Below are 19,528 nucleotides of genomic sequence, written 5' to 3'. Positions count from 1 at the left end.
ATTGGAGAGCAGAGTCTGATGTGACAAATTCGACTTCATTATGATATTGGACTGAGCTGATACACAACGAGCGCCTGAAATAAATATCCAAGGCTATGATGGCCGTGTCAGGGACATAAACGATTCTCGAGTCCCTGGCGGACGACTCTAATGAGAATGACATGCCTTTCTTACCAGTCAGGGATCAGTTCATTACTCGGTGCACTGTCCTCGTCGAGCACCTTTCTGGCAGCCTCCCTTCCAACAACTGGCAGTCTGTCAACCTCCTCTTCTCGACCTTCCTCGGCGGTTGTGAACGTCTTGGGAATATATTTTGGATCAAGCAATCCGACCTGCACCAACACCGAGGCTTGATCCCAATGGACATGCTCATGATATAGTCTACCACCCCGGAAGGCCACCACGCTGACAACCACCACCTCGACCTTCTTGTCTGTCGGGGGCACACCGGGCAGCAGCCAGGGGATCTCCGTCGTGTGCGTGAACTTGACATACATTTCGTCCACAATGCGATCCACGCCAACGGTTCGGCTGAGCAGTCGGATCGTCAAGTCCTTCGGGTGGCCTGGACAGAAGAAGTCCTCGTAAAAGCGGTGCAAATCGTGTCGTCCGACCCCGCCGGTCATGGTCGGGGCGTGGTTCACATACGGGTGCCTTGCCATAGTATTCATCGTCTTGTCGGCATCTTTGTCCCCAAATTCGAGCCGCAGATGCGCCTCCCATGCCGCCTCGATGTCGAATGGCTCCACATTGAATGCTGTTCGGAGAACAGACAAAGTACGTGACCATGCCAGTGAGGCGCCAATCTTGTCGTATTCGTCGAGATCGTGTTCTGCGAAGCCGGCCACTGTGCCGGGGTATCGGTAGGACGGGTGTCGCGTGCCGAATTTCTGGTTACCTGCGAGGTGCAACAACACGTTGAGCGTCGGTGGGAAATTCGTCGTCGTGCGCGGCATGTATGGCGGATAGTAAGCAACAACGGCGACTAATTTGGGCATGGGTTTCATGCAGGCTTCAAGGACGAGGGCGGCCGCGTCACCGTACGCTGGGTGTTTGACTAGGTGTTAGAACATCTTGCGTCTATAATTCAACTTGGGGGCAGCGATCAATGATGGATAGAGTGTCGTATGGCCAGTCTTCGCTTGAGGCCTTTGAGAGGCGGCACTCTTGACCGGGACAGTAGGACAACCATCCAGTTACAATGACCCTATAGGAATTTTTGCCGTTCCCTAATCACGCGAATCTGGTGCTCGTCTTATCGTCCTAGAGGGTCGGTTCCCAGGCAAGATTTCCCAGGTACTGACTTACCTACAATTGCGTATCTCTCGCCCAACTCAAGTGGATCTTGCAAATGCTGCAAATTATTCATATAGTCGGCCCGGTTGCCCGAGTAGACGAGGTAACTCAACTGGAACCCTTCTTCCTGGAAATGCGAGATGATGGTGGGATCGAAGTCGTCGGTGTCGCTGGTCAGCACGAGCCGTGGCTTCGCTGTGTCCCAGCTCAAATGGACTGCGCGGCCGCCGCCACCTTTCATCCGCCGTCGGATATCTTGCTTTATCTCGCCGATGTTGACGTCTCCCGGGCGCGAAGTGTCGATGTTGACCCGCGGCAAGCCGCCCATCTCGATGCGGACCATCTTGGTGGAATCTGTGTATAGGTGGTGATACAATGGGGAAAGTAGATGCTCAACAGCGTCGTCTTCGGTGTGTCATTTAGAATGAGATCTAATGGTCGCAAAGGGAACAACGGAGGAGAAGAGGAGGAGGGAGAGAAGAGCAGCTTGATGAGATGAGGAAATGAGAGAATAGGATCGATAGGATCGAAAAAACACGCAGGCAGGGATGACAAGGAGATCAGAGATCCGGTGCCTGGTTATGAATATACTTACTCGTCTCAGTATAGAGGCGATTTGATTTCCCTGCTCATGAGTTGGAACATGGAGGGGCGGGTTGTGTTTGTACGCGCAAGTTGCATACTGCGGAGTTGGAGTTTCGTTCATGGTGACGAGCTTCGCTTTGAGGAGCGCAGGGATGGTGGTTGGCTATGACGTACAGCGGCGGGATGTTCCGTACGGTGAAGTACAAGCAGCAGTGAGAACTACTGCGGAGCATTCCAACAGACATGCAAGGGTCCACCCACCAAGGCCACTTAGGCAGCTGCTATGCTCCACCGTACATAATGTTTAAACTGGCAAGAGATCCCACGATACCACTGAGTCCTGGAATATATAGGTACCTAACTCAGCCACGAGGGGCCCCGGTTGCAGGGATTCTTAGAAGAGGACGTATAATAGACGAATCCCGAAGCAGTTATCGCATGGCGATCTCTGAACGCAGTCTGCGCCGGACCAAACAGTAATTCCTACAGGTATTTTGCCTGCATTGATCCAGGTCTGGACCAATTGGGCTTGGCATCTCAGATTCCCCAGCCGGGATCGCCCGCAAGACGGTACACTCAATGGGACAAAAAATTATTGCACATAACCCCCTCAGACCGTGACAGGAGAAGACCCTCAGGCTCTTCGTGATTCTTGCCGTGCCGATTCATCGTTCTTTTCAACAGTTGACGCCAACATGTCGTACGATTCATGGCAGAGCCCGCTGGGCGCGCGATACGCTAGCAAGGAGATGCTCACACTGTTCTCGCCGCGCACTCGATCGGAAAACTGGAGACAGCTATGGATCTGGCTGGCCGAGGGCGAGAAGGAACTCGGACTCGACATTTCCGACGAGGCAATCACTCAGATGAAGGCGGCAAAAGTCATGACCGAGGATGATTTCCAGGTGGCTGCAGTAGAGGAGAAACGGCGACGGCACGATGTGATGGCTCACGTCCATGCATTTGGTCAACGGGCACCGGCGGCCGCTGGGATTATTCATCTCGGTGCTACATCATGCTACGTGACCGACAATGGGGATTTACTGTCATTGAGAGAGGGTCTGACTCTTCTCCTACCTAAGCTGGCCAGGTGCATCCAAAAGCTGTCGGACTTTGCGGTCGAGTACAAGGCTCTGCCGTGCCTAGGGTTCACCCATGGCCAACCTGCACAGCCGATCACCGTTGGCCGACGTGCCGTTCAATGGGTCGAATCCCTTCTGATGGACTTGAGGAATATTGAACGAGCCAGGTCCGATATCCGATTCAGAGGAGTCAAAGGAACCACAGGAACCCAGGCCTCCTTCCTGGAGCTGTTCCACGGAAACCATGAAAAAGTCAAGAAGCTCGACGAGATAGTCACCAAGAAGGCGGGATTCAGCAAGAGGTCTATTGTCTCAGTACAGACCTACAACCGTAAGATCGACTTCGATATTGCCAACGCTCTGGCATCGTTTGGTACCACGTGCGAGCATATCGGTACAGACATTCGGCATCTGGCCATGTTGAAGGAACTGGAAGAACCATTCGAGAAAGATCAAATTGGATCCTCCGCCATGGCTTACAAGCGGAACCCCATGCGCTCGGAACGTATGTGCTCGCTTGGCCGAAAACTGACTTTTCTCCCACTCGGATTCGGCGCGACATATGCTCACCAATGGTTTGAACGATCACTGGATGACTCGGCCATTCGACGGATAGACATTCCAGAAATGTTTCTGATCGCAGACGCATTGTGTATCCTTCTCGACAATGTATCCTCGGGCTTGGTGGTGTACCCCGCCGTCATCAACAGCCGTCTACAGCAAGAACTGCCGTTCATGGCAACTGAGACGATGATTATGCGCATGTGCGCGAAGGGCGCCAGCAGGCAAGAAACTCATGAGCAGATCCGGGTCTTGTCCCACCAGGCTGGTGCTGTGGTCAAACAGGAGGGCAAGCCAAACGATTTGGTAGAGCGCGTCCGAAAGGAGAAGTTCTTCGAGCCCATCTGGAATGAACTGACCGAGGACGATTTGCTGAACCCTGCAAAGTTCGTGGGCCGATCTGCTGAACAAGTGGACGAGTTTGTCGAAGAGGAGGTTGAGCCAGCGTTGGCGGCTTACAAGAACCAAATTCAAGGTGCTGCGGCCGCGGAAATTCATGTTTAAACCGAGCTCGAGACGTGATGGCACAACCTGGGCAGTGGAAAGGTGGCGGCTGGACTTTGATACCCGTGAAGGACGCAGTGGCAGGGGAAACCCATGCTTACATGCTCTTTCTTAGGCTGCGGAGAAAATTCCTTTCAATAAAAGTTGATCGTCCTCTTCAATCAGTCGTTTCATGAATTAGTTTCCACAGTTTTCGCTGCTCCTCCAGTTTCGCATTGTCGGTAGCTTGTGGTGCGGGAGAACCGTCGGCAGGTAATTGACCATCTGTCGCGTGGGCGGTCTTGAGTTCACCCACACTTCGTAGAAAACCATCAACTCTCTCTTTCAGTCGGTCGCATTCGTCGATCTCTTTCTGTCCGTTCACAAGGACCTCCTCCAGCATCTCTTTGACACTTTCGCGAGCCTGATGCGGACGGTACATGTTGATCACGACGTGGATATTGAGCACCAGCTGTCTGATGTCCTCCATCTTCTCCACGTGTTTTGTAGGGTCGAGTGAAAGAATGCTGGTCAGCTCGAGGAAATTGAGCAGGAGTGATTTGGTGAGACGGCTTAGGAGGACGGCATGGTTGAGGTTCGGGTCATCCGGGTTAAACAGGAGTTGCTCCCTCGGTAACGACGAAGGCTTCGTAGGATCGATGACTTGCTTCTGTCCGAAAGTGGTGTAGTATTCCGCCGATGCCGGAGGCGCAGGAGGAGGTCGTAGATATGCCAAAGGAAGGGGTAGTTTGGCTGGTGATGAGCCTTCGGTAGCTTCGATCTGCTTCAGCCGATCTTCGTTGGCGACCGTGAAATGTTTCCAGAAGGGAGGTGGTGCAGGGAACGGCGCCTCGGGCAGCTGTTGCTGTTGTTCCTGGTCCGCCATGCCTGTTGCAACATGGAAGGATCTTAGTCCGATGGCTTTCAAGGGGTGAACATGGTTGGCGACAAGCGAAACAATTTGCGCGCTGTTGTAAGAAAGTCGAAGACACAAGTTGAGTTGGCGATGGATTGGAGAGCGTTGTTGTCAGCTGGACCAATTGAGAATCGCCATTTGCGGGATTGAACTCGTCACCCCAACGCCTCTTTTCTTCTGTCATTATTGAACAACATTCTCAACTCTTTACCAGAAGCACCTGTCAATGAGTCCAAAAGCTCTGGCGGACATTGTCAGACACCTCCGCCAATCCAGATGTTGAGTCCAACCACCGACGCAGGGGGAATCGCAGGCTCAGTGTGGCGGTTCTGGCAACGGTCATATGCCTCCGACTATGTTGGATTTGCGCTGCTGTTCACGGCGTATATATGTGTTGGTACCTGGTGCGCGTATGCTCGCTCCCTACTGACGGGCTCAGGTGCAATCTTTCGTCGAACCTTTTCATCGGATGTTCAGTCTGGATGACCATGCAAAACAATATCCCCATGCCACAGTACAGCGGGTCTCCTCCTGGGAAAACATTCTGTATTCTGGAGCAGGGCCTCTAGCTCTCGTGATCATTTGGTCGATGGTGTTCCGACCAGGTTTCCACAAAGCACACGTTACGGTGCTCGGACTTCTCATCAGCCTTTTCCTGACTGCACTCCTGACGGACATCATCAAGAACGCAGTTGGTCGGCCCCGTCCTGATCTGATCGCGCGTTGCAAGCCAGAGCCAGGAACACCTGAGCATGAGCTTGTCACGATCTCTGTCTGTACTGAGTCAGACCATCATAGACTGCATGACGGCTGGCGCAGTTTTCCCAGTGGACACAGCAGTTGGGCTTTCTCTGGGCTTGGATACTTGGCTTTGTTCCTTGCTGGACAGCTCCGCGTGTTTCGACCGCATGCAGATTTGGCCAGAGCCTTGGTTGTGCTGGCTCCTCTGGTTGGAGCTTCGCTGATTGCCATGTCACGGCTTGCCGACTACAGGCATGATGTGTTTGATGTTACTTGCGGGAGTCTCCTGGGCATGGCTATTGCATATCTCTCTTACCGGCGCTACTACCGTCCGCTCAAGCACCCGAAATGCGATGTCCCATATCCCAACCCTGCAGAATATGAAGCAAGGTTCCAGAACAAGAACCGGGATTTGGAGCAGCAGATCGATGGAGATTTCTCTTTGGACGGAATATCTGAGGATGAGGCACAATCCTACCCTCTCACACATGCACAATCGCCAGTGACGGCCGAGCGACCCCCATAAACTGTATGATGAACAAGATACTATCTTGTGTGGTCTAGCGTGGCAGTCTTCCAGAGCTTCTTCAGCACTTCATGATCATGATAATATTATGATTTCATTGCTATCTTGTGGTCGCTAAGCAATGCTTGTGCCTCCCATCAGGCAGAGTGCAAAGTTCCATAGAGTGTTGCCACAGTCATCATTTCCAAGAGACACCGATGCCTCTAGTCCTTGAATGCTCAAACGCCCGCATGCTGTCCGCTCAAGCCGCAATTCAGAGTGTAGTTCAAGCTCGTCACATAACTGTGCAAGGGATGATGCAGCAATCGCACTCGTAGTCTCCGCAGTCGCAGGGAATACAGGGTTTGGTGGGACCCTTGACACCCTTGGTGATACTTGAAGTAGAGGAGGTGGATGAAGGAGGCATGGTTGGTTTCGATGAAGTGGTTGTGTGGGTAGGTTCTAGAATGTCAGCAAGGTACGGGATAGCTGCAGACGTAGCCTTAACTTACTGACTCGGAGAGTGATTGGGTCGTTGCAGGTCGAATGTCAGCTTATAGGGATGAAGGATGGCAGTATTTGTGGCCGTTGATGAGATTCATCGAGGTCTTAAGTTGAAGCGTTCCTCCGGCATGCGAAACAAGGAGTAGGAGCGCTTGACGTATGTGCCTCAACCGTCGTGAAACATGATTCGGACAGTCCCGCCATGATTTCGGTGACGCGCAAGCTACGACCCCGTGGAGGCGAGGCTCTAATAGGCGTCTCCAGCTGCGCCACGGGTATTCGCGCCGCGCCTGAGAAGCCCAGAGAGCCTGAGGAGTCCACCTAAGGAACCTCGGAGGCTCATGCTCATGCTGGCTACGGACGGCGGAGCAACTTAAGGAGATACCCGTACGTTAGATTAGCAAGTTTTGGTCTCCTATGGTCAAGAGCCCGTAGTCTGGAATGTTGGCTTGGGATACAAAGGTATACGAGTACGCCGTTGATCAGGACTTGTTTTCTGCTTCTCCTTTTCGGCATGCGCTGCCCTTCCAAAGCGACGCTCTCTACCAGTATGGAGGCTTACAGGCGGCGCCTCCGGCCTCGACTGTGTTCAGCGGTGGGCTACGAAGCCTTCAAGGCGCAGCTATAGACGACTATTCAACCGTTCAGTCCTGCCATCGTTTTTGTGATGAAGCAGGAGACCAACAACTTCCCATCAGTACCGGCAAGACCAACATTGCGTGCAGTCCGCCTGAGCTGCAGCCTCGTCGCCAGGTAGCATTCGATAATCTACCCTAGTGTCTCAGGTAAACGAATTACCTGTTTTCACATGCTACTAGTATGGGGCATCTCGCGCAAGGTATACCCACCCATCGAGGTACCTCCCGTGCAGTAAAGTATGGTACGAGTTGTGGGTTTCACTGGAAAGTAGTCAGCGGAGCAGTTTCCAACCTCGTTGCTTATATCCGAATGCCTATGACGTTGATGACGCTGTTATTATATTTCATCGCGGCACACTGCATGTGTTCCCAACATCGAGTCTAGTTTTGTTTGCCCATTCTTACTCTGTTGCGATCGTTCGTGTTTGCTGCTGCAGGACGAAACAACCAAGGCCATGCATTTCAGTCCAGTCTTCTGGTTCTATACTATTCTTCAATGGATACTCGATAAGATCTTCTCACCCACTCCTCCTCCGCCAGGTGTGCGACTGCGACGGCCAAGGATTGCAGTCATTGGGGCCGGACTTACCGGTGTCTCTGCTGCAGCACATTGCATTGGTCATGGTTTCGAGGTGACGATATTTGAGGCCGCAGACGAGAAGCATCTTGGTGGGATATGGAGCCATGTGAACACCACGTCTGGGCTCCAGATTCACAGCGTCATGTACAGATTCCATCCCTCCGTTAAATGGGAAGGAGGCTATCCCAAGCAAAATCAGATCGTTGGTCAGATCCGACAGCTCTGGGAACGCTATCATCTCGACGAAAGGACAAAGTTCAACACACCGGTGGAAAAGATCTACAAGGATAAACAAGGTCGCTGGGTGATCAACGATGTCTCCAATGGCAGATTCGACGGCATCATTCCAGCCATTGGAACCTGCGGTGCTCCTAAAATGCCTGCTCTCCCAGGCCAAGAAGCGTTCAAGGGCGAAATCTACCACTCATCCGACCTGGACAAAAAGGATGCGGAGGGAAAGAGAGTTCTCATTGTTGGGGGTGGTGCCAGTGCTGTCGAGGCCCTCGAATGGGCGGTTAACACGGGAGCTGCCGAGATCAAGGTCCTTGCTAGATCCGACAAATGGATCATCCCCAGGAATGCATTTGTCGACGTTCTCCTTGCCTTCAACATCTTCGGCCAAGAAACCTTTCTGTCGTGGATCCCCGAGAATCTCCTACGCTTGTTCTTCTACCGAGATTTGAAGGATATAGCTCCCGCTGATCAAGGTTTGTTTACGGAAACGCCCATGGTGAACAGTGAAATCTTCCATTGGATACGTGCCGGCAAGGCCGCTTGGCTACGTGGCGATATCGATGAGGTCCGCGAGGATGGCATTTTCTTCAACCATCGAACAAAGAATGTCCCCAAAGGCGGGCCTGGGCGTCACAAATTGGTGGAAGGAGATGTGATTATCATGGCAACCGGCTATAAACGACCCAGTCTCGATTTTCTTCCGGAAGAGTGCTTCGACGACGGATACGTACCTCCTCGATGGTTCATACAATGCTTTCCTCCTGCGACTCCATCCATCTGCGCGATCAACGCAACATACGTTTCGGCCATCGGGTGAGTTCAAGAGAAAAAATGTGGTGCGGATTGAAGCTGACTTTCTGCGACAGCACCGTTGGAAACTATCATATCGGTATCTATACGCGCATGCTGCTGATGTTCCTGGTTGACCCTCTTACTACGCCGCGGACTTGGTGGATGAAGCGATGGGTCGACTTCACCAGTGCAGTCAAGTCGTTGGCTCCCACCAAGGCCTTCGACTTCTTCACATACTCAGAATTGATCTACTGGTTCTGCTTTGTCACGCTGATCAACCCTTTCAGATGGAAGTGGGCTCTCTTCGTCTTGTTTGGCATTGGCCAAGACTTGCCAGCTAAAGTGGTCGAGAAGGAAGACAGGCTGAGGAATGGCTTGGGCTACAGCAAAAGTATCATCGCTGAGTAGAGAAAATTCGAAGTATATTCAAAGCTTTCATAAGCGTGGACAATTTAGGTGGCATTGAAGTTGCCGGCACACCGGTGTCAGCGTCAATATGACGCGGAGCGGATCGTTTCCTGTGTGGGCCATGTGATAGGCGAATTGGTCGGCACCGGGTGACGTCACATGTGTTCAGCAAGGCTGCGGGCCAAAAGTTGAGTCGGCTTTCCAGACTGCAGTAACCTTACCTGGTAGTATTGTGGACATACTACCTAATGTAATTGTACCTAGTAGATAGCGATGAATATTACTGCCTTCCTGCTGGTATCTACGCCTTCAGCTTTGCCGTGTGTTCCGCCAGCGTGTAGCTGCCTCTTCTAGTGATGCAGATAGCGTCGAGAAGCCGCGAAAGTGCTTTCCGCAACATTATATCACCTTCGGCCACTTCTTCAACCGTTCCTGTTATACTGTCTCTCACGCAAGCCTCCACGCGGGCATATAATCTCAGATCCCTTCTACTGGGCACAGTGTCTGGTCCATAGACTGCCGACGCAATGGACGACCCTGGTAAGTCTCTACATTTGGTCGTACGAAATGAGATCGCACAGTCTGACATGCGTATGCGCAGTCGCCGAGATACCACGCATTATCAGAGCCCTCTGCACAGCTCCTCCAGATGTTCAGCGAGCAACGATAGAAGCCTATTTCACACCCACCGCCTCCTTCACCCATCCCTTCTGTCGCACAGGCAGTTTCGCGGGTTCGATATGGCTCATCATGATGGTCTACCGCTGGTACAAGATCCTCAGCCCTCACATTGACATCTGGATAGACAGTGTTGGTATGTGATACTTGTCCTTGCTTCACCTGGTTTTAGAGCTGACACATGACTAGCGTTCGACAAGGACAACCTACTGCTCTATGTTTCAATGCACCAGAACTTCAAACTCTGGGTTGTTCCCTTCTACAACGCTCCTGTCAAGTTTGTTACGGTTCTGCAACTGACCACGGACCCGATTCCACACGGACCTGAACCCTCCGAGTTTGCCGAGAAATCACCCTCGCCCGAACAGGGGAACGGCGAAATGAAAGGCAGGAGGAAGGTCACATTCGACACTGGGGGCACACGCAAGAGGGCTGCAAGAAACGGGGAGACCTCTTCGGAGTCCGCACCATCGCAACAATCTGCGGGAGAACAATACTACATTCAATCGCAAAATGATCTCTATCAGACGAGCGAGTTCATCAAGTTCCTGGTACCCTGGGGCGTGGGAGTCTTCCTCGTCGTCGCTTGGCAATTCATTGCCACAATTGCTTGCGTCACCGGCACAAAGATATTCGACCTTTTAGCCTGGCTACCCCGAAGACTCTACCGCGCTCATTTTGAGGTGTTCGACAACAACAAGCAATTTTATGGGCCCGACTGAGGTGGCTTTCTGGGCCATGCTTGTGGTGAGGACTCTAAACATTTGATGAATGGTAGCTGAGTATGACTTCCGAGGTGGCAACATGGGGTAACCCTGGTGGATGGTGCTCCTTTGCGTCAGCAATCAAAGAAACGAACATAGTGTGAGGCATTGCCAGGACTGTATCCAACGTATGAGCACAGCACACACGCAGAGACTTTGGGCAAAGTTGGCCCGAGGTGGTCCGATACCCATCAGGAATAGAACTGAGGCGTCTGAAGGGGTTACTCCTGGTTCTTATCGATTTGATTATGGTCTTCAATGCGAATGGAAAACAATATGATATTGGAGCGGGGCAGGAACCGGGCCTGCCATCAGTCGTGGAGCCAAGTACAGAACTCGGTGACCGGGACAAAGGCGGCCACAGAATCTCCGGCAGGCATGCTTAGTACCGCGAGTCAATTCGGCGTATATCCACAGGGCCCGGTCAGAGTTCACTTGAGGTAAGAAAGAGACGGAGAAGCTTAACTTAACCACCCGCATGGACACGGTCGGTCTCTGACCACCGCTGCGAGACGTATCGCGTCAATAATAGCTTGAGATCCTACCGGTGGAGGTTTCATCAATACACTCGTGCGACAGGGCTGGAGCGCCGGTCACGAGCATTTGCAGCGGATAACGGGCCGGCTCCCTTATGATGTCATGCAGTGGTTGGAAGTTGAAGTTGCAAACAGGTTTCATGTAGCCGGTTGGTGGCTCCCCACTGGTAGGAAAGTGCCGGTCCAGACCCACACTGCCAAGACCGGCGCCTCGTCCAGGCCCGTTCAGCCCTGCTGGATTCCTCGCTTGATAATAGATATGCCTCCACTGTGCTTTTGATAATTTCCATGAGGAATAGCCACCCTGAATCCCGCAGCCTCGCTGTTAGAAAAGCAAGTCGTCCTCGCAGTGCATACACCCAACGACCAACCCCTTGGCATGCCCGATTTTGGAGAAAGTGAGCCGTGGTGTTCAACCCGTGAGGACAAGACATTCGTACTTGACTCTCACGCTTGACTGAAGACAAGCACGCGGAAAGGCATAGTGGTGTCCAAATATATATTTCGACGAAAACCGGATTGCTCATCTCAATGACTGCCGAGCGGTATCCTCCGGTGTCTGGCCGCCCGGTGTCTTTGTATTGGATCCTTGAGGGTTGCTGACTAGCAGGCTATGAAAGCCTCCAGCAAGTCTGAAGCGAATTCGTGACCTTCGCCTGTGGCCGTTAATTCGGGGCAGGGTTCACGTCGTCGATTAAGTTGTCGTATAGCCTTCAGGGTACTCTCCAATTAGCCCAATGCGCCTCACCCAGCTCCGGCGCTCCTCGATACCGCTTTCAGCATGACAGAAAGGGGCGGAGGACGTGACACGAGAATGTATGAAGAAGTCGACCTGACTGATGGCGTGGAAATAAGGCAGGCTCCTGCTTGTCGCTTGATCCCGGCTCGCCTCAGTAATTCCTGTGATTGGTGCATCGGACTGACCTTTGCGCTTCTTTAAAAGACTGATATGCATGGGCAAATAACCTGCCTGACGTGCAAAATTCGCTCGTATTTCCAAGAAAATCAATGCTGGCGTAACGACGTACCGACGGTAACGTACCAAAACCGTCGACGACATCGATTGCTCCTGCGGCAGCGTTCCACAACTCCCGACTCCCAAGTTCGCTCTCTTCGTGGTCTTATCTAATCCCGCCAAACTAATCGTCCATTCTGGCGGCATTCTCGAACTGTCGTTGATACTTTAGAGGTCTGTTGACTCACCTGAAGCGATCTGGTTTGGGGTCTTGTTGTCTTTTCAGATAGGGTGCAGGTGGTGAGTGAGTCTGCCGAGACCAGCAATTTGCACACATCTCGTCACACATTCATACCCACCAAATCCACCTGCACGGAATAGTTTTTTTCTTGATCCAAGACCAGGTCCTGAGTGTGGGCGATATTATGCGACAGCGACTCTCTTCATATCCGGGCTCTGCTCAACCCTCCCTTGTCACGTCAAGACGCCCTTTCTTGTCTACCTTTCCAGGCAGATCAAAGAGGTAAGCACCGTTCGTTCTTCGGTACACAGAGGCATTGAGTAGAGTGTCTCGGTCGAATAGATAAGGGTCAAACTACTGCGTCAATCACATCAGCTGGCGATGCTGTGTGTATGTTTTGTTTCGGGGCCGCGCTAGGACTGATGTCAAATGGTTTTCGCGATCTTTCCGCTCCGTGGCATTAAGGCTGAAAGCCAAAGCTCCGGGACCTCGTTAACCCAACAAGCTGCTCAAGGGGCATCTGATTCAGTGGACTGTTTGTTGCGCCGGAGAAATTCAGAATCTATCCGGCTGCCGAAGTCAACGGTTCCTATGAGGATGCGGTTGCGCCAGACTCGCAGACAGCAAAGGAAGGAACAAACAGGCAACTGTGATCCGGCCCCCGGAGAAAAGGTACAGAGATATATGTTCTTGTCGGAAAATACTTCCACACCCCCCGGGATTTTCTTCCTGATTGGATTACTATGAAAGGAATTGTCTGTCAAGGCCCGGGACTTCTTTCCAGAAGGCTCAAACACGCCGGCAAAGAGGACCACCAGGCCTTGCTTGACCTGAATGAAATTATCATGGGTTTGCTCATCTTGTTCGTCTTCGCCTTGGAAGCGCTGTATTCATCCTTGGTTCGGCCAACGCCTCAAATCTGAGAATCCCAACACCCCCTTTCCTTGTTCTTGGTCAGTCTGCCAATGCAGCCAGTGCTCTGAGACATCATGAAGCAGCGTCAAGCTACATGTGCTTTCCGTCACGACGCTCGATTGCTTCTCAGCCAGCGTGACGACCCGGGACAACCCGTACATAGGGGTCGGCGGGACTCGGTCCCCAGAGCCGGCTTGGCCAACAGACCATCAAACTTGTTCAGTTTTGGTTCATCATTCTCTCCCTTCCTTTCCCCTTCCCTTCGTTTCATCACGATGACAGACCTACGCAAGCTGTTATTTCCCATCCCTACGGGGGACGGTTCTCGAGGATAGAAGATAGGTTGACGAGAGCTCATACAGACCGATCGGAACTCGCACACGTCCCCACTGGTCACTATTGACACCTCATCGGTTTCGAAGACATGGTCCTCCCCCCTGCTCGTCGATCCTTCCCGGGCCATTGAGACATCCAACACGAGGAAAACGTCGATGTTTTTAGGGTGCTTTGGCTGGTTCCATACCAAGAAATAGACACATGAGTGTTGGACCTGTTCCTTGCCCGACACATCAAGAGATGTTTCACCAGACTGCTTCGACCTGACATGAGCAACTCTACGTCTTTCGAAGGATACGATGATCATCCCATGTCCGCTTGTTGTCGCAACAAAGGTTCGACTTCCAGATCTGGTTCGTGGCATTTGAAGACCTGCGCAGGCGGACATAAGAGAAGCACAAAGGTGGGTTATGGGGCGAAATAGAAATATACTTGTCCTTCAGGGGATCTTTGAATCCAACTCGATTGCAAGGAAGAGTATAGAGCGAATAAGACGTTGTCACTTGAAAAGCTCAGGTACGCAGTCTGGAGCACAATCTTCCAGCATGGACCGCGCCGAAGATATAACAAAGTTCCAAGGCCTTGTTGACAACAGAAGATCTGTGTTGCAAGTTAGTTCATATCCTCAAGAACCACGCCAGACCGAGAAAAACAATCTATACGGCATATCCATACCACCCCTTTCTTGGACTTCGTTGACCGTTGTTCCCCTCTTCTCACCAATCTGTGATCGAGCCAGCAGCGAGAGCAATGTCTCGCATCTATCAACCTTGGCCGGGCTGGCGACGTAAGCTCGCTGTTCTATCATGCCACATGCTCGATTTCCTGGTGCGGTCGGACCAGATTTGGGCTCTGGGGGATACTGCCGTGGCAAGTCAACATCGACCAATCTCCAGCCATTATGTTGCATATACGAAGCATATCTCTATCCCGAACATCTGAATTGGTCCGTCCAGTCGCATCTGTTCCTGGTTTTTGGCGAGACGGATCTGCAACCATCCCCGTTGACTTTAGACACAGATGGCGTTGTCATACTCTTATAAGTGGAACATATATATGAGCGTCCCGCGTATTGTATATACATTCCAAGACCAGATATTTCCTCTGGTATTCACATATTCACAAGACACATCCAGGTGCGCGCTACAAAATTCCTCGGCTTTGGGCCTACTTCGTGCTGGGTCAGATCCTGCCAAGGTCGTTTGCCCAGAATCTGTTCCTGCTTTCTATACTCCTCCGGCAAGAGTTCACACAGCGGCAGAAAGCCAGCTGTTGTGAACGTGTATGAGACTGACGATAGAAGCGCAATAATAAGTAAAATAAATACTGGTACTCACCTAAGATTTGCCATGTCTTGCAGGAATCAGGATAGACTTCATCTCCTGGAAACACTCCATGTCGGTTCCTCGATGGCATTCTACGTAGTATGCCGATGTCAACCTCGGTCTACGAGTCAGCGGTGACCATGATGACAATACACAGAAATAGTGTACCAGCCACAAGCATCTGCACAGCCATGATAAAGCATGTCTCTCCGGCAAATGCTCGGAAACCTGGGGAGCCCGGGGGCGGTTGGGGGCGGCAGAAACCTTCATACCGAGATGTTCAGTCTCCAGTGCCCTGAAGGGTACATTGGTATTCCCTCGCCCCCAATGACGCCTCTGATCGTCATGTGGTGAACCAACAGATGAACCAGGCCCCTTGACATCAGGGTCAAAAAGAACAGCGGATGATATCTCAGGGCATTGCAACGAGCGCCGGGTGAAGAGATTTGTCTTCCGGTCCGAAGCGCGGATGGGGATCATGTAGCCGGGAGGAATTCCCGCGTCAAAAGTCCATTCCTAGGTACCTTGTCAGATGTCACGGTGTGGCGAGGTACGTACTTCGTGCCACCATAAGGCTGAATTGAAAGAGGATTTCAGTAGGAGGCGAGAAACAGTTACATAAGGCTACGTAGGCAGTACGCCGGCTCTGTGGCCGGAGATTCTATCCAAGATCGAGATCCAAGCGGTCGGTCGTTCATTGGCTGGCCCATAAGCGCGACACGGCTCGACATGGCCAGTTTGGGAAAATGAGGGGAGGCGACCGTTGTTGAGATGACGATGGCCGGGAAACCCCTTTCGTCGAGGGTCAGGCGACAAAATCATGCTTGTAGCCAGGTATCTTGGAAGATATCAACAGGTGATGGCGACTTGTAAGGCGAGGGGTGTGGAGACGTTAGACGTTGACACTGACTCGAGATAACAAACAATAATAGGTCAGGTACAGTTCAAGTTGTCGAGGCATCGTCATTTTCGTCACCCCGCACACTCCATCGCCTTGACCACTGTAATGTCACGTATTGTATGTAATTTTTACCAGATATCTTACCCAACGGCTATCTAATTGATTGTCGCCCACGCCTCTTGGGCACGCTCTTTGGAATTCCTTATACAATATGCGCCTACATCATAGGCATTCGATGCTGTTAGACTCACGGACATCTTATGGTGAGCCTTTTCCAAAGGCGCAAGTGGCCGGAGCTTTGCTGGTAGAGTCTCTGTTTTAGGACAGGTACTTTTGATTGATGACAACACGTTTCCACCTAAAGCTGTAGCAGCCGCTCCGTGCGATATAGTTGTTGAGCACCTGCACATCTGACTTCATGCGACGGAATATATGGGATCGCACATTTGAATGTACCCCTTGTCCGAAAAATACCATGCTCGAATCCTCCGGCGGATTGGCTGGATACCATATCCAGCGCTTGAAGCGATCCAAAGCTGGAAGCCATATCCCACGCTCAGACATTGCCAAATCTGTCGAGCGACATGAACGCCAAATCCAACATCCTTCTTCATCGTCATATCCATATCGATCCTCTGATTTCTGTTGTACTGAAAGTAGAAGAATTCATGCTCCTCTGATTCAGCGAGAGCGGTTTTCGTAGGGTCTGCACGCGATTCTGCTAACCTCCATCCTCTGACATCTGTTTGCGTTCAGCCGACGAGTCGTAAGACTGGCTGGACCTGTCATTCGAACTAACAGCCGAAGAAGGAAGACCCTCGGGAGAAGCTTTCCGGGCCTTCTTTTTACCTCCCAAGACTTTTTTGTGTGAGACAATCATCGGAAGCCCATGATGCAATGCAGATCTCGCCTAGAGCATGTCTTTTCAGCTCTTTGTTGGAATGAGCGAGAGACGGCTCCACCACAGCCATGGTTTCTCATTCTGTTGACTCACGCCGTTCCTATGGTGAGAGGATCAACCCTCCTGTCCAGCCTCGCTGGTCAACCTATTTTGCGTACTGTTTCGCTCGTTGACGCCGCTTCCTGCCACTTGCGGTGAGTGAAGTCGGCAGGAGGAGCCATATCGCCAAGGATCTGGTCGGGCGATGGTAGATCTCGGGGCCCGTCGATAACGAAATCGATCTGTTCATAGACCTGCTGAATGGCCAGATTCGCGCGGCATTCGTTTCTCACGTGCGCTGCAAGTTGCGATAGGTCGACGCGCGACCGTATGACGCGGAAAAGATCGTTGTTGGCATCGGCGTCACCCGCTCTGATGGTGGCAATGATACCTCCGAGCAGTTGTTTGTGCCGTTCGAGCTGGACAATGGCGTCTGCCAGATCCTGGACATTGCGCTGGTTGGCAATCTTCCTGCGCTGGTCGGAAGATGCGTCGTAGATACAGGGACTCCTTCTCGTGGCACATGCGTCGCATGGGTTACTGCCGTTGCACTGCACTTGGTCAGTTGCAAGAATGGAGGAACGCGGGCCTTGGATGCTTACTCTTGTCTTTCTCTGTTTACAGGCGCCGCACGCTGTGGAGATTTTTCGAGGTCGCTGGGGACTTGCCAAATCTCGCGAACCACTCGAGCTGGTTGAGCCCCGCGACGGCCGAGGTGCCAAAGATTGAGACATGGGAGCAGCTACGCTTCCCCAACCACATTGGTTATATATCAAAGACTCACAGTCGGCGTGCGTGCACAATTGAGACTGTTGAGCACTTGGATAGATCAGGTAATGGTTCGACAACATGCGGCGAGCGAGCTTAGATTCAAGGACAATAGAAGAAGCGGAGGAAAGGCAGAACATTGGCAGAATGTAGATCTAATATGTAGGCAGTTTCCCTGGAGCGTCAGGGTGCCACAACACTGTAATAATGCAGAAGCAGTGGCGGTCGACAAGCGTATGGAAGAGCAGCCGGAAGTCAGCCCCGGGAGGCGACGAGGGGTTTGTGATAATGGGTGCGGTCCAAAATATATAAGGGGTACGTACCTTATATGGGTAGGTCAGGTAGGTCAGGTGTGTAAGGTAGGGCATGTAGATACGGAGATCACGCAACTGACTCGTCCGTTGTGACGATGATCCGATTCCACTGTTGGAATTCAATTTAACGCCCGCTTGGACCCTGAGGCGCTGTAGTTTCACTTGAAAATAGCAGAGCCTGATCCGTTGTCTGGGGAAATCCACCATTGCTGGTCATTTTGAGGGTATCTTCACCCATATCGAAAGTGGTCCTTTGGCTATTCCAGGCTCGGAAGCCATAAGTTTGGGTAAAGGGATCGAGGAGCCACCCAACAACGCCTGGGAGGGGCGTCCATGGAGCCTGAAGCCTCGAGAGTGAAGCCGCCGCGGTCGTTGATTGACCCCAGAGTGAGGACCCGGAGCCAATTTCCGGGCACGCTGATTTGACCATTTTTCTTGGTAAATAGGTCGGACGCCGCCGCAGGACTTAACTTAATAGCTCCCAACAACAGCCCATTCCTTGGGGTCTGTCTTGATCGCGACTTCAACATCTTCGAGGTTCGTAAAGGTCTCCGAATAAAAGCATATATGGTGGCGTTTGGCGACGGCCGATGGCTAGCAGGCAATGTCTGGCTTGGGACTGAGTTTCTTCGAGTCGCTCCGTTCCAGCTTGGACGAAACCTCCGTCAATTTGCGGAGGTAGCCGAGGGAACCTCTCGCCTCAACAAGCTGGCCAACAGTCCGTACCGATCATGAATACCCTATATCCATATCCTGCCATAGTAACCGCGACATCAGAGGTCAGATTAGTCAGGAGGTCCCCTTGCTAAGAGAAAGCTGCCGCCTCACGTGACCGGATCCTGGAGAGTTCAGATGCCCATCCGCGGCTGGTACCACTTTTTTGGGTCACGGAGCTGCAAAACGATGTATCCCTCCAGAGGCTGGCAGGATGAGATGCCTCGATGGCTTTACAGACCTCAGCGGGCTGTCCATCTGTCGCAAACTGGGCCTGACTGGAAGCCGTCCCCTGAAAGTCACGTGAAAGAGGTGAAGCATGTCACATGACTACGTATCTACGCGATTAGTCCCTGTCCAAATTGCTCTATTACTTGCCGTGATTACATAACCTACAATACTGCAACATTAAAGTACGTAGTTACTATCACCTTAGTGTTTTACTACTACTAGTAGTAATAGTACTATAGTACTACTAAGTACATGTAGTTAGTGCTCCTGACTTGGCATGTTTGCTCTGTGGGTGACCCCCAGTCGACCCTGTTTGATGGTTATCCGGGCCGCAGCCTACTAACAAATACATGAAATCGGTCTAATAAATTTTCCCCCCATTATTTATTCACCAGATCAGTGGATTGAGACAAAATTCTCCAGTCCTTGCCTTCATTCAACTTTTCTTTCTGTTGCCTAACTTTCTGCGAGACTGGCTTGTGAGCGTTGAGAGCCTGAATCGTTGTTACCGCTCTAGTTCGCTTCTGCCCGACGTCCTGTCCGCTGCCTCTACGTTGTCATCCAGGCACAGTCGGGCAACCACGA

The 19,528-nt window shown here is 51.9% G+C and overlaps 7 protein-coding genes across 7 annotated transcripts; 4 read left to right on the top strand and 3 right to left on the bottom strand.

Moving 5' to 3' along the window:
• Window positions 1-170: 170 nt before the first annotated feature.
• On the bottom strand, window positions 171-1,639 carry A1O1_00559 (uncharacterized protein; the record flags this gene model as incomplete). The annotated part of the gene is made up of 2 exons (XM_007721477.1): window positions 171-1,045; window positions 1,309-1,639. The coding sequence occupies 2 exons, from the start codon at window positions 1,637-1,639 to the stop codon at window positions 171-173; spliced, it is 1,206 nt and encodes a 401-aa protein (XP_007719667.1).
• Window positions 1,640-2,576: 937 nt separating this feature from the next.
• On the top strand, window positions 2,577-4,028 carry A1O1_00558 (adenylosuccinate lyase; the record flags this gene model as incomplete). Its single annotated transcript, XM_007721476.1, has 1 exon — window positions 2,577-4,028. The coding sequence occupies one exon, from the start codon at window positions 2,577-2,579 to the stop codon at window positions 4,026-4,028; it is 1,452 nt and encodes a 483-aa protein (XP_007719666.1).
• A 157-nt stretch (window positions 4,029-4,185) lies between these two features.
• On the bottom strand, window positions 4,186-4,893 carry A1O1_00557 (uncharacterized protein; the record flags this gene model as incomplete). Its single annotated transcript, XM_007721475.1, has 1 exon — window positions 4,186-4,893. One exon carries the CDS (start codon window positions 4,891-4,893, stop codon window positions 4,186-4,188), a length of 708 nt encoding a protein of 235 aa, XP_007719665.1.
• Window positions 4,894-5,199: 306 nt separating this feature from the next.
• Window positions 5,200-6,190, top strand: A1O1_00556 (uncharacterized protein; the record flags this gene model as incomplete). The annotated part of the gene is made up of 2 exons (XM_007721474.1): window positions 5,200-5,316; window positions 5,363-6,190. 2 exons carry the CDS (start codon window positions 5,200-5,202, stop codon window positions 6,188-6,190), a joined length of 945 nt encoding a protein of 314 aa, XP_007719664.1.
• Window positions 6,191-7,766: 1,576 nt separating this feature from the next.
• A1O1_00555 (uncharacterized protein) lies at window positions 7,767-9,325 on the top strand (the record flags this gene model as incomplete). Its single annotated transcript, XM_007721473.1, has 2 exons — window positions 7,767-8,938; window positions 8,992-9,325. 2 exons carry the CDS (start codon window positions 7,767-7,769, stop codon window positions 9,323-9,325), a joined length of 1,506 nt encoding a protein of 501 aa, XP_007719663.1.
• A 527-nt stretch (window positions 9,326-9,852) lies between these two features.
• A1O1_00554 (uncharacterized protein) lies at window positions 9,853-10,725 on the top strand (the record flags this gene model as incomplete). Its single annotated transcript, XM_007721472.1, has 3 exons — window positions 9,853-9,865; window positions 9,927-10,139; window positions 10,193-10,725. 3 exons carry the CDS (start codon window positions 9,853-9,855, stop codon window positions 10,723-10,725), a joined length of 759 nt encoding a protein of 252 aa, XP_007719662.1.
• A 6,292-nt stretch (window positions 10,726-17,017) lies between these two features.
• Window positions 17,018-17,650, bottom strand: A1O1_00553 (uncharacterized protein; the record flags this gene model as incomplete). The annotated part of the gene is made up of 2 exons (XM_007721471.1): window positions 17,018-17,467; window positions 17,519-17,650. The coding sequence occupies 2 exons, from the start codon at window positions 17,648-17,650 to the stop codon at window positions 17,018-17,020; spliced, it is 582 nt and encodes a 193-aa protein (XP_007719661.1).
• Window positions 17,651-19,528: the final 1,878 nt, after the last annotated feature.

Source organism: Capronia coronata (assembly GCF_000585585.1).
Source record: "Capronia coronata CBS 617.96 chromosome Unknown acBCG-supercont1.1, whole genome shotgun sequence".
In the NCBI taxonomy this organism is placed as follows: Eukaryota; Fungi; Ascomycota; class Eurotiomycetes; order Chaetothyriales; family Herpotrichiellaceae; genus Capronia; species Capronia coronata.
The sequence above is the reverse complement of the archived record's forward strand: the minus strand, read 5'-3'. Positions and strand labels throughout refer to the sequence as shown.